This window comes from Silene latifolia, chromosome 11 (genome assembly GCF_048544455.1).
Source record: "Silene latifolia isolate original U9 population chromosome 11, ASM4854445v1, whole genome shotgun sequence".
Taxonomy (NCBI): Eukaryota; Viridiplantae; Streptophyta; class Magnoliopsida; order Caryophyllales; family Caryophyllaceae; genus Silene; species Silene latifolia.
Window position 1 is genome coordinate 178,567,601 of NC_133536.1, and position 19,854 is coordinate 178,587,454.

Consider the following 19,854-nt stretch of genomic DNA (forward strand, 5'->3'; position numbering starts at 1 on the left):
TTGTTGCTTGTCCTATTAGGAATGTGGTATTGTATTTGGCTCATCTTTAGTTATAGACGGATATGTGTCGTCTATAATGAGATTTTGTGTAAGTGCATTTATGCAAATTCTATATAACCCCTTTCTTTACGGTTGCAAAAAAAAAAAAAAAAAAAAAAAAAAAAAAAAAAAAAAAAAAAAAAACTTTTGGATATCATTTCAAATATTATATTTTATTTCAATATATCTTTTGCGGTTGGATTGGAAAAATGAAAAAAAGAACAATGATAGAATGATGCTTCACATAGATCTTGATCCTTTTTCTCGAGTCGGTCTCGAGATTCAATTTTCTAAGCTCGATGAGCTTCAAGAGCCAGTCTACTCAAGCTCAAATCTCCTAGCTTCTGCCTTATGTCTTTTATTGAGGAGTTACAAGTAACATTGCTGGCCACTTGGCCAGAGGGGTTCGTATATCAGATATTGCAGAAGAACCACAATTATATGCAAGTTACAGCATACTCTTATTGCAACAATGACCTTTTATTAGAAACCATCAGTCTTTCTTGCAAATTTCTTTCGGGACTATAAGTAACAAGACATGCAACTACAGGGACTAAACTGCAAACATACACCCACTGATAACTCTGAATCTACACTCTTCCCTGCGATATACTTTATCATTCTTTATAAAATCAAGTACGAAGAGTTTGCGGCTTGGCTCCCGCCTTTTTCCATGATACACTAGGCATAATCTGTTTAGTATCCACGCGGTCTTTGTACTGAACAGCAAAGTTGAGGACAGAATCAAGGAGCGAATCTGAAAGAAGGTGAGGCTTCAGGCCTAGCTCTATCAGCTTAGTGTGCTTTGCATTGTAGTAATGCTCCTCAGCTTCCACTCTAGGGTTTGGTACTGATGTGGTTTCTACTTTTAATCCGAGCTTTTCTCCTGCTTTTGTTACAAGGGCAGCAAGTTCTCTTACTGAAAACTGCTCTGTAAATTGATTGAAGACTCGGAATTCACCAGGTGTGGCCGGATTTGCTATAGCCAACTCTACACATTGGACAGTGTCTCTTATATCCAGATATCCCCTTGTCTGTAGAAATCAACAGAGTAAACATGAAGCTAGGCATTTATAGTTTGTACTGAGATGGATGTAAACCAGGGAAAATATGTTATAACTTGGCAAATTAATATGCACTTCTGATCCATAACAAGAGCATCAGATAACTGCTGTTTCACAATGTAAAAAAGCATTGTGCTGCTAGTTAATGAGTCATTATGCTTCATTCCGCGGCAATCCAAAACCAAGGAATAGTGATTTTATGGCTCTATTGGAAATGGAGAGAACTGTTAATCAAACCTTGAATATTAATTCTACGGAGTGCTTAATAGAAAACTCAAGTGAAAGAATTATACCTGACCCCCTTTTCCATAGACAGTTAATGGATGACCAACAGCAGCTTGAACACAAAACCGATTCAATGCCGTTCCAAAAACAGCGTCATAATCAAATCTGTTAGATAATTCTTCATGCATGGCAGTCTCGTCCGTTCTCACTCCATAAACCACGCCTTGATTTAAATCAGTAGCTCTAATACCCCAAGCCTTGCAAGTAAAGGCAATATTATGTGAGTCATGGACCTTGCTCAAATGATAGAAAGAGCTAGCCTGCTTCGGGTAAGGCAAGGTATCAGTTCTTCCATTATGAGTAATAGTTATGTAACCTTCTTCAATATCAATATTTGGAGTTCCATATTCCCCCATGGTCCCAAGCTTAACTAGGTGACATTCTTCCCTAAACTCCTTTATAGCAAAGAGAACATTGAGTGTTCCTATTACATTATTGTGCTGAGTGTATACCGCTCTTGACCGGTCAATCATAGAGTATGGGGCTGACCGCTGTTCTCCAAAGTGGACAACAGAATCCGGCTCAAATGACTTGAAGGTCTCTGCGAGGAACTCAAAGTCACAGATATCACCAACGTGAAGTTCAATGTCTTTACCAGTTAAGGACTTCCAACGCCTTATTCGATTCTGAATAGATGCAATCGGTGTTAGGGAATCAAGACCGAGTTGATGGTCGAATAACCGACGAACAAGGTTGTCAACAATGGCGACCTCATAATTTTTATTCGACAAGTGAAGGGCTGTCGCCCAACCACAATAACCATCTCCGCCAATAATCATAACTCGCTTGCGACCGGAAGCATTGTCAATGGTTTTATTGGAAGACCCAGATTGGCTTGTAGTTGCTTGGTCTAGAGGAAGAGTGGTTGCTTGAACAGTGTTTAATCTTTGGGAATTCATTCTTCGGTGGACAAGACTTGGAAACGAGGATTTTGAAGTAGAAAGAGTAATTGGTAAGCGGAGTTTCACTGATCCTATATTCCAACACTTGGAAGAAAAATTATGACTCGGCGGTAGTTTTGCCGAGCAAGAAGTTGAAAGAAGATGAGCCATGGTAAGGTTTAATAGTCCACCAATGAGCAAGCTATATCTGCATATTGGAGAAATTTCAATTACATTCACAAAAGACTAACTACTACTGATATAATTAAGGCTTTGAGCGAGACATTCGTTATAGGCAAGTAGGGTAGTGACACTTCTACGTTATAGCTGATCTTATCTGTGATTAATCAACGAACTCAATTCAGAACAACAGGATTATCCAACAAATACAAGTCACATTATTGATGAACTCTCATCGATCTTGCATCAAATGAGCTACTATGAGAGGACACCGCAGAACTGTCTGAATATAAGGAGATTTACAAGCATATAATGTTCAAGAACAGGATATCAGGTCAAGGCTTGAGGTGAAAAGAAGGAAGATATTAATAAATGATAAGTATCATTAACATCATAGTTTGGAACCCTTCCTTCAATTGTGCCTTATACTAAATCTTTAAAACATGCACATACATGACTCAATTGATCAACTGACCAACATTTCCACACAGTTTACAACAGTTGCAAGTTTTTGAAAGCGATAATATGAATATAGTTGTTTTGAACTTTTGATTGAGCAAAGAGGCAAACGTTATATTGCATCTCCAAGTTAAAAGACTTTAATGGTCACGATTGACATCGACTAACCACCGTACTAAAATGGAGACAATAAATTCAGTTTGGATCAGAAACATAAACTCAGTCTTAAGAAACAGATTACAACAAATTTCAAATCAATCTAGCCTCTTAAAACAAAACTTAAGACGGATATGCCCGTCTTAAATGAGAATTTGTGATAGTTGAATAGGAACTATTGTTGCAGACACTACAACATTTTGAAAAGACATAAGAGGGTTAGGATCCAGTAGAGTTTGTAGAATTTACCCGAGATAGTTAAAAACTTACTCTTACTTATCTTTTTATGTGCACTCATAAATATACCCTGATATATTCCTTGACTCCCGCCGTCCCAATCAATTGTTTACCTGTGATCGGGTATTTTAATCAAAGGTAAACAAATGAACGAGAGGGAGGGAGTCTCGAATTACAGACAAAAAGCATTGCAAGGTCACTAGACATCACATAGCAGATATACAAGATACAATTACTCATAAATTCATCAAACATTTAACAGACATAACTAAATATGAAATCATTGGGTAACCCATTTCAAATCTAGCTAATTTGAGTGCAATTACAGCAAAATAAGAGCAAAAATGCAGCAAAATAAAGAGGATTAAGGAGCTAATTATATGGTTGAACCATAAAATTAAAGCAGAAAATTAGCGTACCTGTAATTCAATGGGGGAGGGGGTTAAAGGGGAGAGAGATTAAAAGTAAGTGTCCCTAAAAATAAAGGATAGAGGAAGTGAGTTGAATTTTGAAAGTAGTGATCGATAATGGTAGGAAAATAACATCAAGAAGTGCGTGAGTTATGAGCTTGTGTTTGTTGATAATACGCGCAGGTATCTAACCATCATAACCCGGATATTCCCGGCATAATCTTGTGTCACCCAAGGCATATCACGAATCGGATATCCAATTCAATTGTTAGTTCGGATCGGATATACATATTAGAAATATAGAAGTAATGGCTAAATCCTGCACACATTGTCTTTATATTCCAACTTTACCCTTCCTCTTAAAAACAAATCAAAAGAACTTGTCTTCCTCTCAAAACTAAACCAATTCTTCAATAGTTCATTAATTACTAGTGTCGATCCCGCGCGAATGCGCGCGTTTTTAGATAGGAATAGAAAATAACAAGGGACTTGCTAAATCCCGCACACGTTTTTACTTAATCTCGCACATTTTTACGCATTTTCCGAGTCTACCTCTTTCATTTCTCACCTACATGAAAGGCAAATCAAAACCCTAAAAAAAAAAGATTTACCCCAAATCTAGTTACCAGCCGATGGACCACCACCCTCATCCCCTACCCCAATTATTTGCACCCATCAGCCGCCCCACCAACTGATCGGCGGCGGAGAAGCATGGTCGACGACGATGAAGTCAGGGGAGGTTGTTAGTGACGGAGAAGAAAGAAGGCGATTGGAGCAACGACGTTCGTGGCCGACGACGGTCATGTGAAGATACGGGGCTGGGGTCGAAGACATGAGGAGGGTGGTCGGCGATGGGCGAAGGGGTCGACGGCGATGGAGGTCGCCGCTGGGCGAGGAGGTTGGGGGAAGGGTGGCCGGAGCAAGGGTAGGGGAGGGGGTGTCGGGATGGGATTGGGGTATTTTTATTTTTTTTTAATTTTTTATTGTTTTTATGATAAAGGGCAGTAGTGGAAAAGAACAGAAAAATGTGCGGGATATAGCAAAATCGTGTGTAGGATTTAACAATTACGAATAACAATTATACAATCAATTTTAATTGTAAAATTTATTATTATTAATGTTTTGTATTAATCGGTGGAAAAGGAAAAGTTTAGTATATTCCAGTTGTAAAAATAATAGGGTTTTTTTGTCAAAAACTACCTTACATTTAGGGGTCTTTGTATATTACTACCTTTATTTTTTTTGTCAAATGCTACCTTTTATATTTTTGATTTGTATTTTTAGTACCTATTCTAACTTTCCGACAAAAAAAGTCAAATCTCAGGCATTGACTTAGTTCACACGTGAGAGCTTATGTGTTTGTTTTACATTTTGACCTTTTAACCCTAATCAACCCCTTTTCACTTTCACTCTTTCATTGTCGCCTCTAACTCTACACTTCCCTCATCTTACCTCTCTCTCAACAAAACAAGTATAAACCTTTATTAATCATTCATCAAGTCCTTGCATTTGTCTTGATCATCATCATCATCCACGTTCTCAGCTACTCGAGTTTACTTCTAGCATTTGACAGGTATTAATTTTTAAGAAAAATCCTACTTTTAACAATAAGTAATTTGTACTTCTTCATCTCCTTTTTCAATATCTCCAAGTCTTTATAAGTGTCATTGTACTTGGATTCAAGTCTTCACAAATTCTCCTCAAAAGTTTTTCTATCTTGAAGAGAAGAAGGGAAAATGAAATAGGAGGGAGAAAAAGGAAAGTAAAAAAGAGGGGAAATAGGAGTTAGAAAAGCAGGGGAAGGAGGGATATAAAGAAAACAAGTACATAAACATAAGCTCTCATGTGTGAACTAAGTCAATGCCTGAGTATTGACTTTTTTTTGCCGGAAAGTTAAAATAGGTACTAAAAATACAAATCAAAAATACAAAAGGTAGCAATTGACAAAAAAAAATAAAGTAAGGTAGTTACTTTTACAAAGACCCTTAAATGTAAGGCAGTTTTTGAAAAAAAAAAAAACCAAAATCATATAATGAAAGCTCAATTACAGATATGATAATAAAAGCCCAATTACAGATATGATATAATGAAAGCCTAATTATAGCCAAATTCATTTAGGCGAGAAAATTTGGGAGATCTCTTATTCTTTTAGTATAAGGAGGCTGGATCTTAATTCGCAAATATCGGAATTAATTTTGACGTTTTATCAATAATTTTTATTTAATACATGTCATTTAGTCGATGTAACGAATATTTATTTAAAGAAAAAGGAAATATACATTTAGGGTTTTGATTATTTTGTTGTTGAAGGAGTTAGATATACAGGCGGTCGTAGGATTCGCCTGAATGGTCCGGTGGTTGTTGGTGTTTGTGTAACACCCCCATACACCAAAGTGCCTTACCAAGACCACCTAATGCATGGAAGTGCTACCATCTCGGTTACCCGAGACAATGTATATCAAATTGACCATAAAAGAACATACTTAAATAAATGAGTTTAAGTGATTACATAACAAAATCCCAAAACTGTAAAGTGTAATACAACTGTTCCAAAATATCAAACCAACTAAAGAGAAATATAAGTTCAATGACACAGCCGAAGACTCTAGTGACACGTGGCGACTCCATCCCAACTATCCCTCGCGCAATCAATCTCATACCTACTCAATAACTGCTCACCATCCCCGAATGAATCATCACAGTTTTTAAAACAATTAACGGGATCAGTTACTGATTACACAATACAAGATAAGCAAGATAACAATATATACGATCACCCAACTCCGTCACATCTCCACACACCTGACTACACACTAAAGTGTGTAGCCCTGCCAGAATATCCATCGCAACAGATATTCCACACCGCCAATGGGGGATCGCAGCCGTTCCCACCAAATCCCGCTCATCAACTCCGAGCGAAACCCAGGTTCCTTAATGTGCACATCCCCCTTGTGACGGGAACCACAAGGGGCAAATCAAGGGCGTGAAGCCACTCCCGCAAGTGACTCCACTCAGCCGAGGACGCGCCTCGCGAACCACAGACAAACACATCCAACCAACTATACAACAAAAATTACCAATTACAATACCAATATGATAAAGATCAACAATATCACAACCATCACCAATCAACTATCAAATACAATGTAATTAATAACCGAGTAGGCAAACCCTACCTGGAAAAGCAATTCACCAAGATCGTCACAATCAGCTATTCAAAACCACTCTTTTACGAAATCACCTCCTATAATCAAACAATCATATAATTACTATCTAACAATCACAATACTCCCAAAACCCCCAAAATACCCAATTAGGGTTTCAACCCCAAAGCAATGAAACGTCATAAAAATCATACTAGAATCTTACCCACGATGTGACGGTCTCAACGGCGTAAAGAACACAAAGATCCGACGACTCTAGCCCTTAGGATTTGATAACAATTAGAGAAGAAGAAGCTACGTAACTTTTCTTTTGTGTAAATAGTTTAGATTGATAAAATAACTTTAAATAACATTCTCACGTTGCTATCAAAACCCGGCGAAACAACCCGTAAAATCGACTTACTCGATCGAGTGCCCCTACTCGATCGAGTGACACCTACTCGATCGAGTACCCTTCAAACAGTACACTGTTTTGAAACTGTTGGACCGTATTTATATAAGTTTTGATAATGACAAGTATTATGATTTGTAATATGTTATACACTTGTGCGTGTAATTGTTTGTTCAATGGTGCACATTTTAGTTGACAATTTCCGTGAAGACTAATTATGGTTATAGCATATGATGGAATTCTCATGATGAAATTGAAGCTTGGCAATCAAGTTTGGTTATGATTGTTTTGCTCATAACCTCAGAAGACTAAATCAAGCAAAACGATATATTATTTGATGGAAGCTCAAGATGAAGAGCTTCTAGATCAAGATGAAGAAAGAAACCTATATTTGAAGATCTCATGAAGATTAGGGATATAGGATTTCATTCTACTAATGGTATGAACAAAATGGTTTTTGAGAAAGTATGGTTATAGTTATTTCATCTCTAACCTTACCTATCAAAGTTCTTTGTTATAGCCATTTGACCTATAACCATGAACGACTTAAGAGAGCACAATCTATGTTTTAAACTTACTTAGTGTTTCAAAAATCAAAATGATATTTATACTACATCTTTTCTAAATGAAATTGGTAATATAGATTATATTAATCCTACTGATTTATCATACAACTTATGGGTTGTTATGTAATCTAGGGTTTCTAATCACATTATCTTAGTTTTATAAATTAAAACTAATTATTGTTAGGGTTTCAATTAGAGTGAAATGGATTATGGCCATATCACCTTCTAGTCGAAAATATCCTAGTAGTAATTAGGGTATTTTATAGATAAAGATAAAGAATTTGACCTAGCCCACCTCAAGGATTTTCGAACCTAAGCAGGCGGCTAGGGTTTCGAGCTTTTAACCTAGTTTTAGGTTTTTCTACTACTATAAATACTAAAGCATTTCATTAGAAAGAGTGTGACACTAATTTGAGAAAAACCTTTGCAAAAATATTAAGTATATTTCAAATTCGTTCTTTTCATATTTGCAAATTATTTTCGAAACCCTGAGTGTGTCTAAAGCTAAAACCGTGTGCCTCATTAAGTCAATCATTCTTGTTTGTTTCATTAATAGGATAATAGTACTCATTGTATTCATACTCGTTCATTAACGTGAACACTAGTAGAATCTAGTAGTACTTTCTTATTAACGTAAGATAGAAATTGAGTATTTAACGATACTCAAATTGAGTTACAACTATAGTTAGTTGTACGAGTTAGATTGATAATTTTGCAATCCGTAGTAAGGTACTAAAGTTATTAATCGAGAATAGTGGACGTAGGTTTCGACTTGTGAAACTGAACCACTTCAAAACTTCGTGTCACCTTTATTTACGCATTTTTTGTTTCATTTTCACACATACGATAAATTAATTAGTCGAGTTTAATTAATAAACTTCGAGTAATTAATAAATTATCAATAAGTCGAAAAAGTGGGCAAGAGTTTTACATACTCAATTCACCCCCCCTCTTGAGTATATCGTTATATAGACTCTTCAATTGGTATCAGAGCCTCGTGCTCTTGATAGCCTAATAGCTAGGGGTTGATCTACTTTTTCGTCTCTTTATTTCCGCTGCTATATACGTGTGAAATGGATTCCAAATACCTAAAATGTTCCGTCTTTGATGGGAAGAATTATGGTTTATGGAAAAACATGATGACACACTACATTAAAGGTATTGATTGGGAATGTTGGAGAATTGTTCAGAATGGTCCTATCAAAATTTTGGTAGGAACGACTGAAGGTCCTTCCTATGAGAAAAAAGAAGAAGACTATATCGAGGCTGACTACAAGAAGGCAGAAAAAAATTCAAAAGCGATAAGTCTACTACAAAATGGTATGGCTTCAACTGAGTTTGATCACGTTTCTTCTTGTACGACTGCCAAGGAGATATGGGATGGATTGGAATTCGCCTATGAAGGAACGTCCATTGTTAAGAAAAATCGTATTGATCTTTTGATACAAAAACACGAACTATTTTCTATGGAGCCTAATGAGACACTTGATAGCATGTCAACATGATTTTTAAGTATCATAAATGAACTAAAAAATCTAGGTCGCACTTTTCCGACTGAAGACATAGCTAGAAAAGTTCTTAGAAGCTTAACAAAAAAATGGTGTTCTAAGGTCACTGTTATGGAGGAATGTCGTGACCTCACTAACCTCTCATATCAAGAACTCATTGGAACCCTAATGGCTCATGAACTCACTTTAAATTCTGATGAAGCAGAAACCAGCACTCGAAAGAGTATGGCGCTCGCAAGTGAAAACAATGAGTCCGATCTAGAGGATGAAACTGTGTTGTTTGCCAAACGGTTTAGAAAGAAGTTTTTCAATTTTAAACAAAATAAAACGTTCAACAACAATAAGTCTTCAAACAAAAAGTCTTCTGATTCAAAAAATTCTTTTGCAAATAGAGGTTGCTTCAAGTGTGGTGATTCTGATCACAAGATCAAAGATTGCCCCACATGGAAGAAAATAAAAGACAAAACCCAAAGAGACAAAACAAAGAAAGAATTCAAGCAAGTCATGATGGCTTCATGCTGGGGAGCTCTAGACACAGAGGACGATGAAGAATACGAAGATGAAGAAGTTGCAAATCTATGCTTAAGCAATATAAGTTTAGATATAGACAATGATTCAAGTTCAGAATTCTGTCTCATGGGAGAATCCGATTCCGATGAAGACGAAGATGAGGTAAATTATCTTGAACTTAAGAAACAAGTTAAGAAATTATCTAAATGTGCTTTAGTTAAATTTTTTGAACAATCGTTGGATCATTGTCATGAGCAAAGTCTTGAGTTAAAAGAATTAAAAGAGCAAATTATGGACATTGCTGAAGAAAATCAATTGCTTAAGGCAAAGGCCCAAAAATTGAAATCTAAGGCTACAGTTGATGATACCGAAGCTTTGAATGCAATGGCAAATGAGAAGAAGGCTCTTGAATCTAAGGTTATAACTAATGAAGCTATAACCAAAGAGCTGAAACTCAACATTAAGCAACTTCAAGACAAGGTTATAGCCAATGAAGCTATAATCATAGAATTGAAGAAACTTAATGAACTTCAAAAATCCGAGATTTCAGCCAAAAATGGTACAATCTCAGATCATAAGAAGGAAATTGATTTTCTTAATAAGCAACTAAATGAAAAGGAGATTAATCAAGCAAATATCTCAAAACAATATGAAGAGAAAATTGATGTATTAAAAAATCTCCGTGAAGGTAGCTTTTCTACGGAAATTAAGATTGATCATATAAAATGCAATGAAGAAATTCAATCCTTAAGAGAACTACTTCTTCATGCTTGTAATGTTCATGATAAATGGGAAGGAAGTACAAAGGTATTAAACTTCTTAACAAAACAATCAGATAAAAATATGAAAATGGGATTAGGGCATGAATGTTATGGTCGCAAGGATCATTCTAAATGCAAGGCTACTCCCTCAGATCGAGATTTTAGAAAACGAAAGTATGCTGATTTACCCGAGTATTTAATTTGTACTTACTGTGGCGATAAAGGTCACATAAAAGTTAATTGTGTAAAACATGCACATGATATTCGTAAAAATGTCGAGACCCACAAAACATGTGAGGTAATAGTTGAAAACGATTACTCTACCGTTGATGAACTGAATGATAATTTAGAACGAAATAATGAGTTTCAATGGTTTTATGATATGAGTTTTGATTTTCAAAGCAAAAAGAATGTCCCTAAACAAAAAACAAATGAAACATATAAAACTCAAACGAATGATGTTAAGAAGCCTAGATCTTATCATAGAATGCCTCAAAAGAAAAAAACCGTTAGACAAGTTTGGGTTCGGAGAGACCTAGTTTATAGAGAAATTAATATCAAAGGACCCAACTTAGCGTGGGTACCTAAAAACTGCCTTTAAATTATTTTGCAGGTCGTGGTGAAAGAAAACAATAAGTGGTATCTCGACAGCGGATGCTCAAGACATATGACTGGAGATAAAAATCTTTTTCTTTCACTCAAACCCTTTAATGGCGGCAAGGTTACTTTTGAAGATAATAAGAAAGGTAAAGTAGTAGGAATTGGCAAAATAGGTATTTCTCCTTCTCATGCAATTAGTGAAGTATACCTTGTAGAGGGTCTAAAACATAACTTACTAAGTATCTCACAATTATGTGATAAAGGCAACAAAGTCATATTTCATTCATATGGTTGTCGAATCATAATTGAGGGAACTAGTAATGTTATCCTTTAAGGACAAAGAAAGAGAAATGTATACATGATTGATTTAAATGCTATTCCTACTAACTCTTTTACATGTATGAAAGTAACTTTAGATGATCCATGTTTATGGCATAAGCGGTTTGCACACATAAGTTCAACCATTTTAAACAAACTCAAAAGATGGGACTTGGTAGAGGGTTTACTCACAATCATGTTCGATCAAGAGAGCTTATGTGACTCTTGTGCTCGTTGTAAACATGTAAGATCATCTTTTAAGCTTAAAAGGGTAATTAGCACAAGCAATCCTTTGGAATTGGTGCACATGGATATATGTGGACCAATGAAAGTAAGAAGTAGAGGCGGATCAAGGTACGTATTTGTTCTGGTAGATGATTACTCGAGGTACGTTTGGCCTATCTTCTTAAGTTCTACAGATGAGACTTTTGATGAATTTGTTGTACTAATGAAGCTTGCTCAAAACAAATATAAACACAATCTGGGTTCTATTCGTACGGATCATGGCACTGAATTTGATAACCAAGCATTTATTGAATATTGTAGGGAGAATGGTGTAGAACATAATTTTTCTGCACCACGAACCCCACAACAAAATGGTGTCGTTGAACGTATGAATAGAACACTGGAAGATATGGCACGAACCATGTTATTATGTAGTGGTTTGCCTAGAAGCGTTTGAGCAGAAGCTGTTAGTACTGCATGTTATGTACACAACCGTGCTATGAGTAGATCAATCATTAAGAAAACTCCTTATGAATTACTCAGAGGACGTAAGCCAAATATATCACATTTTTGTTGCTTTGGGAGCAAATGTTATGTCCATAATAATGGAAAAAATCGTTTAACAAAATTTGATCCTAGAAGCGATGAAGCAATATTTGTTAGTTACTCTAATCATAGCAAGGCATACAAAGTTTTCAACAAAAGAACTCTATGTATAGAATAAAGTGTACATGTTATTTTTGATGAAAATAATAATGTTTGATAAGGCTGAACAGGATGAGGAAGAAGATATGAATAAACCTGACTTACATCTTTCTAGAGATGATCTTCCAGAGCTAGAAGAAGAAGAAAAAGAAATCGAAGGTACTAATGATGAATTAGGGAACCCTTCAAATGAGAAGAATAAGAGAACTGAAACAATAGTTGATGATACTATTGATTCTTCTCAAAAAGAAAAATTGGAATCTACGGTTATAACTGATGAAGCTATAACCACAAATATAGATCCTACGGTTACACCTGAATCTACTACAACCCAAGGGCTGGATTCAGGGGGAACCATTTCTAACTCGTTTGAAGAAGGAGAACCAAGTTCAAATGATAATGTACCTGAAAATTCCAAAAAGTGGAAATACAAAGGATCACATCTTATGGAAAGTATACTTGGAAGTTTGGACCAAGGAGTTCAAACTCGAAGAAAGTTGAACAACTTTTGTTCATTTTACTCCTTCCTATCCACCATTTAACCTTCCAATATTAAAGAAGCTCTTGCAGACTCTGACTGGGTTATTGTCTGGATTATAGCAATGTAAGAAGAACTTCAACAATTTGAACGTAATAAAGTTTGGCATTTAGTACGAAGACCTTGAAATCGTTCAATCATTGGAACCAGATGGGTTTTTAGAAACAAATTAGATGATACAAGGATTATAGTTCGAAATAAAGCAAGATTAGTGGTACAAGGTTACAACCAACAAGAAGGAATCGACTATGATGAGACATTTGCCCCATTGGCAAGGCTAGAAGCAATTCGTCTCTTAATTGCCTTTGCAACACAAAAGAAGATGAAGTTATTTCAAATGGACGTTAAGACCGCATTCCTTAACGACTATCTGAATGAAGAAGTTTTTGTAGAGCAACCTCCTGGCTTTCTAGATCACAAGTTTCAAAATCATGTATACAAGCTTGACAAAGCTTTATATGGTTTAAAACAAGCCCCAAGGGCTTGGTACGATAGACTATCCAAATTTTTACTTCAAAGTAACTTTAACAGAGGGTCAATCGATAAAACCTTGTTTCTAAAGTCAGAAGGTTTTGATTTATTAGTTGTTCAAATTTATGTTGGTGATATCATTTTTGGCTCAACCAATAACAAACTTTGTAAGTATTTTTCATATTTGATGACATCAGAATTTGAGATGAGCATGATGGGTGAATTAAAGTTCTTTTTAGGACTTCAGATTCAACAAACAAATGAAGGTATCATGATACATCAACAAAAATATATCAAAGAATTAATCAAGAAATTTGGAATGCAAGATGCCAATCCCATGGATACTCCAATGGTTACTGATAAGAAACTAACCCTGGATAAAGATGGTAAGTGTGTGGATGAAACCACTTACCGAGGTATGATTGACTCACTTCTCTATTTAACTGCTAGTCGCCCGGATATAATGTTTAGTGTATGTGTGTGTGCACGATTTCAGTCGTGTCCCAAGGAATCACATATGGTTGCAGTTAAACGGATTCTAAGATATTTAATTGGTACACAAAATCTGTACTTATGGTATCCACTTGAGTGCAATTTCAATTTAATTGGATATTCAGACGCAGATTATGCAGGATGCTCTCTAGATAGGAAAAGTACGTCAGGATTCGCTACATTTGTTGGACCTTGCATCATAACATGGGGTTCAAAGAAACAAAATTCAGTTGCCTTGTCTACTGCTGAAGCTGAATATATTGTTGTCGGACTGGTATGTTCTCAATTATTATGGCTTAAGCAACAATTATGTGATTATGGTATAGATGTAGGATGTATTCCTATTTTATGTGATAATACAAGTGCTATTATTATATCTAAAAATCCCGCACAACATTCTCGTACCAAACATATTGATATTAGACACCATTTTCTACGTGACCATGTTGATAAAGGCAACATAAAACTAGAATTTTGTAGTACGGAAAATCAATGGGCGGATATTTTGACAAAGGCTTTAGCTAGAAAACATTTTGAGATTTTGCGATTGGAAATTGGTTTAATCGGTGGCAGTTAAATTCGTCATACCTATTTTATTATCTCAAATGACTGACTAGAAATAGACAAGATTGTATGACTGTGTCCGTATATTTTGTTGCAAGAATATTTATGTTAAATATCTTATTATATTACGTGAATTTTCTATCTTTGTGTATAATATATTTTTATCCATATGCAAACCATAAAATATCGACACAATATTTTCCTGTTCTACTTTGACCAAAAAACAATTAAAAATCTTCCTTTTATCTTGCATCCTATAAACTTGGTAAAATTTAAGCAATATCTTCACTATATCTTACCCTATCTTCCTCAAAAGATTTACCCGATCATGTTCTTCCCTAAATATAGACTCTTCAAATCTTCTTATTAGATTTCCTTTTATTTTTTAAGAAAAAAAAGTAAACAAACTCATCTCACACGGCACCCTAGTAATTATAACCTACCACAAGTCTTATTCATCAAATCCCATAAAAGCCTTCACCTCCCTCATCTCACATCACCATCACTTTTCAAAAACCAAAACACTCCACCTTCATCTTCCTCTTTTCGATCATCACCATCATCAACCATGCGACCCACAACCCGATCAAACACTAAGACACACTCATCCAAACCCACATGCAACACTTCCAATGCCCCATCTCCTCACCCATCTCCCTCTGCCAACCCGAAACCGCTCAATCCCAACCAAAACCGGAGTCCGCCGGAAGTCGAGAGCAAGAAAAGGCGATTAAGCAAGGGTAAAAATAAGGCACATGTTGAGGAAGACGATGTGGAAGAAATTGAAGAAGTAATAACTCGTGACGGTGCTAAGAGGACCCTGTTTCGGCACTCTATGCCAAAACCTACTGTTATGGGTCTTGATCGTCTTCGCCTTACCAAGGAGGAACGGGAACTGGTTCATCATGTATCTGGCTACGACATTCATGCCAGATGTTCTTATTCCAAAAAATGGTATGGTAAGTATGAAGCCTTAAAGTTCTTTGATACTTTCTTGAATTTTCAAGGGTGGGTTACAATAAGTGAGTTTTCGGGTCCTGTTTACCCTATTGAAGTCATTCAATTTTATGCAACTGTGTCGATTAAGAATGGATGTCTGTGTGCGGTTGTGAGTGGAACTGAAGTCAAGGTCTCCATTGATGATTTTTGTGCTCTGTTTTCGGTTCCTAATGATGGGGCCGAAATTAATCCGAGTGCAGAATGGGGTACCTTTGACCGAGGGTGAGAAGGAGGTTGTTAAGAATTATTTTGAGGTTGATGCTAAGGGTGGTAGTCGTTTGTTGGCGGGTAATTTGTCACCAAAATTGAAATTCCTCCTTAATTTTTGATGGAATACCGCCATGCCTCGCCGTGGTGGTTCGGATAAATTGTCGACCTATGAGATGGTTGTGGTCTATCATTGGATGGAGGGAAAGAAAGTGAGTCTCCCGTTATTAGTCTTTCACCGTATCATACAAACCTCTATGCTAGTAACCGAGGACAAGGTTTATACAACTATTGACTTGCCTTACGGTATGTGGGTGTCTCGGCTTTTGGAGAATAAGGGGGTGGTTAGTCTCGACTCATTTCAAATTGATTAAAATTTCTGCTTATGGTCCGGAATTGGTATTTCTATCAAAGGGTAACACGGATGAGAAATTGGAGGGGTTGAAGGCCATGGAAAAAAAGCTTGATGCCTTTATAATGTCGGTTAATGAAAAATTGGAAGCTCAATCCAAATTGGTTGAGAGCTTGGTCTTGGGAATTGCAACGGGAAAGGGTGTTAGGTTGTCGAGCAACCGGCCTTTTAAACAAAATTGGTCGTGACTCTCAAAGCTACGGATCGTCAATCAAACACGGTTGCGGATTTTGCAACTCAAGGCGGAGCTTTGTTGCAAATTGGGCGTGAAATAAGGGAAGAAATGGGCCAACTTTATGAAGTTACTCGGGCTTTGACTTTGAAGATGACCAACTTCGACATTTTCTTGGTGGCTCAAGCAAATAATGTGCGCTCATGTCTTGATCGTCTTTATTCTCTCGAGTACCGGACTCGACCCGGTTATATTGACCCTACCCAAGTCCAACACCCATAAGCCCATCTCCCTTTTCCTTTTGTTTTCCTAAGTACTTTATTTTGATTGCTTCACCAATCGGCCCATTTTAGCTTTTGTTTATTCGGCCCATTGTGGCTTCTCTTTTTCGGCTCATATGGTTTGTTTTGGATAATCTTATGTTGTGTGCTTAGACTAATTATTCTCGTTTTCTTAATTTGTGTTTGCTCAACTTTCCTCAACTTATATTATTCTAGTTGTTTTATTTCTTGTTCTTTTCTTTTCGATGATGTCAAGAGGGGGACACTACTACAGATACATGCTATAACAACGGTTAAAAACCGTTGTTATATAAAAAAGCGGACGTTGTTAAAGCGTCCGTTGTAAAAGGTTTTAACAACGGTTGGTTTTCTTAAGGAACACGTTGTTAAAACTATTAACAACGGTTTTAAGTATAAAAACCCGTTGTGGAAAGTGTGATTCAATTTTGGTGGGAAAGTTATAACAACGGTTAATTTACAAAGAACCGTCGTTATAACTAAAGACAACGGGTTGTTTCTACATAACCGTTGTTGTTTGTTTTTACAAAATAAAAAAAATTAAATTAAATATTACTAGATGCATGCATAATTACGGGGCCCGTTATAATTCCGATGCATGCATTATTACTGCCATCTCTCCTGTACTGTGCATATGAATGGATAATATATGGAATGAGAAGGGTTTACATTAGATTTGAAGCAGGGAGATATGATGATTATGGCACAACTTCCTCAACATGCATATATTATATTAATTAAAAAACAACTCAAAGGACACATTACTTAGTATAAATACATACATTATCTCAACCACCATTCCATTATCTCACTATCTTCAAACCCTAACGGCTAAAACAATCTCCAACCCCTAATTAATCTTTCCAACTAACAACTCCAAAGTTCATCAACAAAATGAACGATTACATCCTTAAAACTCTTACTATGACCGAGAACAACAACAGCTTCATCCGCCGGTTGCTCCACATCGAGGACAGTTTTAGGAGCTATCTTGTGGATGCTCAAGCCGCACTCAAGGACGCTAAAAGAAATGGCTTGACAGAGCAGCAGTTGTTGCAGCTATATGACGATATAGCAACTGCTGAACGAAACTGTAGGGTAATATCCGTATAATGCCCTTTAAACTTAAGGATTATAACGTAAATTTAACATGCGATTATCGTCATAAAACATAAATACAATCAAACAATAAAGATTAAGTAATAACCTTCGGTCCTAGTGCAATATGGCAATGAGAGATCAAAGTAGACCTCCTCCTAAATGATGCACCCAAGATTGTCCGAGAAATGCCCTTGTGCTAGAATCAATCCTCTAATTGCCTTGCAATATTGAGAGGATGGTTTTGTCAGTTTTCGTTGGATGAGAGATCCGAATTTCGAGAGGCACTTTTCTCGAAACCCTAAAGATTTTTAGCAAATGAATGATCAGGTTAAGCAATAGGAGAAGCTCTCCTTTTGTTCTCCTAATCTCGGCCAAAACCGAGATGGGCCTTGGGAAGTGGGCTTCCACTTCCTTTTAGCTCATGGTCCGGTTCGTAAATCGCTAAAATGTATATGACGCGGTTTTTATAAATCGTCATCGGTTATCGGCTATTAAAACATCAACTAATAACACGCGTTAGTTGAAGTATTAATACATGTCCGACAAAGACGATATTGTATAATTTATTCAATATACATTAATTAAATATAACCATTTATATTTAATTTACGAATTAACTGTTTAATTCGCCTTAGCCCATTTTATTTAACCCGTATTAAATATAATATCTCAACATCACATTTTGACTAATTACTAGTCAAATGACTCGGACTAACTGGTTAGTCAAAATTGGCATCTACATGACTGTATTTTCATACTGTCACGTCTCTCAAACGTATCCTATAGGTGTGACTTTTAGGGACCAGTTGATCACCGCCATCTGTATGACAATAACGTCAAACTTATCTAGCAAGCCAACCGTTATTGATAAACGTGGATCAACTGATAATAATACCAAAAGTATGCCCTTTGATCCTTTTAGAGATTTATAAGTCCTTGCACTAACTGTTAAGGACACCAACCCCAACAAGCTCCCACTTGTCTGTACAAGTGTATGTGCAATGACGTTATCCGCACTAACTGGAGGACACAAGCTCCAACAAACTCCCACTTGTCCGTACAAGTGTATGTGCGATAACCGATTCTCATATTCATTTAAACATTTCTCCCACTCAATGTAAAACAATTTGCAGATCCGGATCCGCAAAGGTCGTATTTTACAATCGATCTGTATCAAGAGTGGTTTCCCCGACTAGAGAGTAACTTAACTGATAAAACGAATCCGTATCCGATCATGGCCATGCATTTCGATTCTGACTCCTCGAGTGGCCCTGAGAAATATCGAGTACCCGATAAAGGCTGAATATTTCCTTCAACTCGACTCCTTCCGATCTAAGCACAGCATGAAATGACCCAGAAAAAATCTACTTGGCCCCCTGTTACGGATGACCGTGAGAAAGAAACCAAAGTCACCCAAAATCTGCCGTAGTCTCAAGAGACAGTCGATAGTCAAAAGAATCGACTCTTAGGATCACCATGGAGGTCCTATCCACGACCGGGCACCGAATGTTATAAAACATTTAGGACTCCACGTCGATGTCACAATTGTATCCTACGAAATATCCGTATAAATCGCCTCTGTGATTGGTCAGTCAACCGGTTGACTTATGGCTCGTTGAACCCACCATCAACCAACGTCACAAAATAATGGCCAGAGTTATCAGCTCATGTGGGCAATTAAGGACTAAAATTATAATGTTTGTTCAGTTCACTTTGTGGCGTTCAAAATTGTCGTACAATTCCACATGAAAAACAGAATATATAAATATCAAAACGATGATGTTGTATAGAGTACAAAAGAGAATGAATCTAATCCATAAAAGAGTACTACAACTCAGGAACACGTTTGATTCCCATGGAATTTACGTGCCCTTCATGCTTATCTTGTCGTAATGGTTTAGTGAGAGGATCTGCTATGTTATCATCGGTAGCAATCTTTTCTATCACTACTTCCTTTTGCTCCACGTAATCTCGGATTAGATGAGCTTTCCGTTGTACATGTCTAGACTTGTTGCTAGACTTTGGCTCCTGAGCTTGGAAGATGGCACCACTATTGTCGCAATAGATGGTGATCGGGTCATTCGAACTAGGCACTACAGATAGCCCATGTAAGAATTGACGCATCCATATCGCTTCCTTT

General features: G+C 36.6%; 2 protein-coding genes across 2 annotated transcripts; one reads left to right on the forward strand and one right to left on the reverse strand.

The window, feature by feature from the left end:
• Window positions 1–500: 500 nt before the first annotated feature.
• Window positions 501–3,900, reverse strand: LOC141612105 (UDP-sulfoquinovose synthase, chloroplastic). The gene is made up of 3 exons (XM_074430816.1): window positions 3,721–3,900; window positions 1,397–2,477; window positions 501–1,073 (listed from the first exon to the last, which is right to left on the reverse strand). The coding sequence occupies exons 2-3, from the start codon at window positions 2,438–2,440 to the stop codon at window positions 672–674; spliced, it is 1,446 nt and encodes a 481-aa protein (XP_074286917.1). The 5' UTR covers window positions 2,441–2,477; window positions 3,721–3,900; the 3' UTR covers window positions 501–671.
• Window positions 3,901–9,154: 5,254 nt separating this feature from the next.
• Window positions 9,155–11,545, forward strand: LOC141614411 (uncharacterized). The gene is made up of 3 exons (XM_074433157.1): window positions 9,155–9,260; window positions 9,372–10,657; window positions 11,225–11,545. The coding sequence occupies exons 1-3, from the start codon at window positions 9,155–9,157 to the stop codon at window positions 11,543–11,545; spliced, it is 1,713 nt and encodes a 570-aa protein (XP_074289258.1).
• Window positions 11,546–19,854: the final 8,309 nt, after the last annotated feature.

What these genes read in the sequence shown, in the direction of transcription:
- LOC141614411 (XM_074433157.1), top strand. Translation starts at nt 9,155, where the DNA reads ATGGCTTCAACTGAGTTTGATCACGTTTCTTCTTGTACGACTGCCAAG. An exon ending in GTCCATTGTTAAGAAAAATC is followed by an intron (nt 9,261 to 9,371) that starts GTATTGATCTTT and finishes TAAAAAATCTAG; the next exon opens with GTCGCACTTTTCCGACTGAA. An exon ending in AATGGGAAGGAAGTACAAAG is followed by an intron (nt 10,658 to 11,224) that starts GTATTAAACTTC and finishes ATTATTTTGCAG; the next exon opens with GTCGTGGTGAAAGAAAACAA.
- LOC141612105 (XM_074430816.1), bottom strand. Translation starts at nt 2,440, where the DNA reads ATGGCTCATCTTCTTTCAACTTCTTGCTCGGCAAAACTACCGCCGAGT. An exon ending in TCTATGGAAAAGGGGGTCAG is followed by an intron (nt 1,074 to 1,396) that starts GTATAATTCTTT and finishes TGATTTCTACAG; the next exon opens with ACAAGGGGATATCTGGATAT.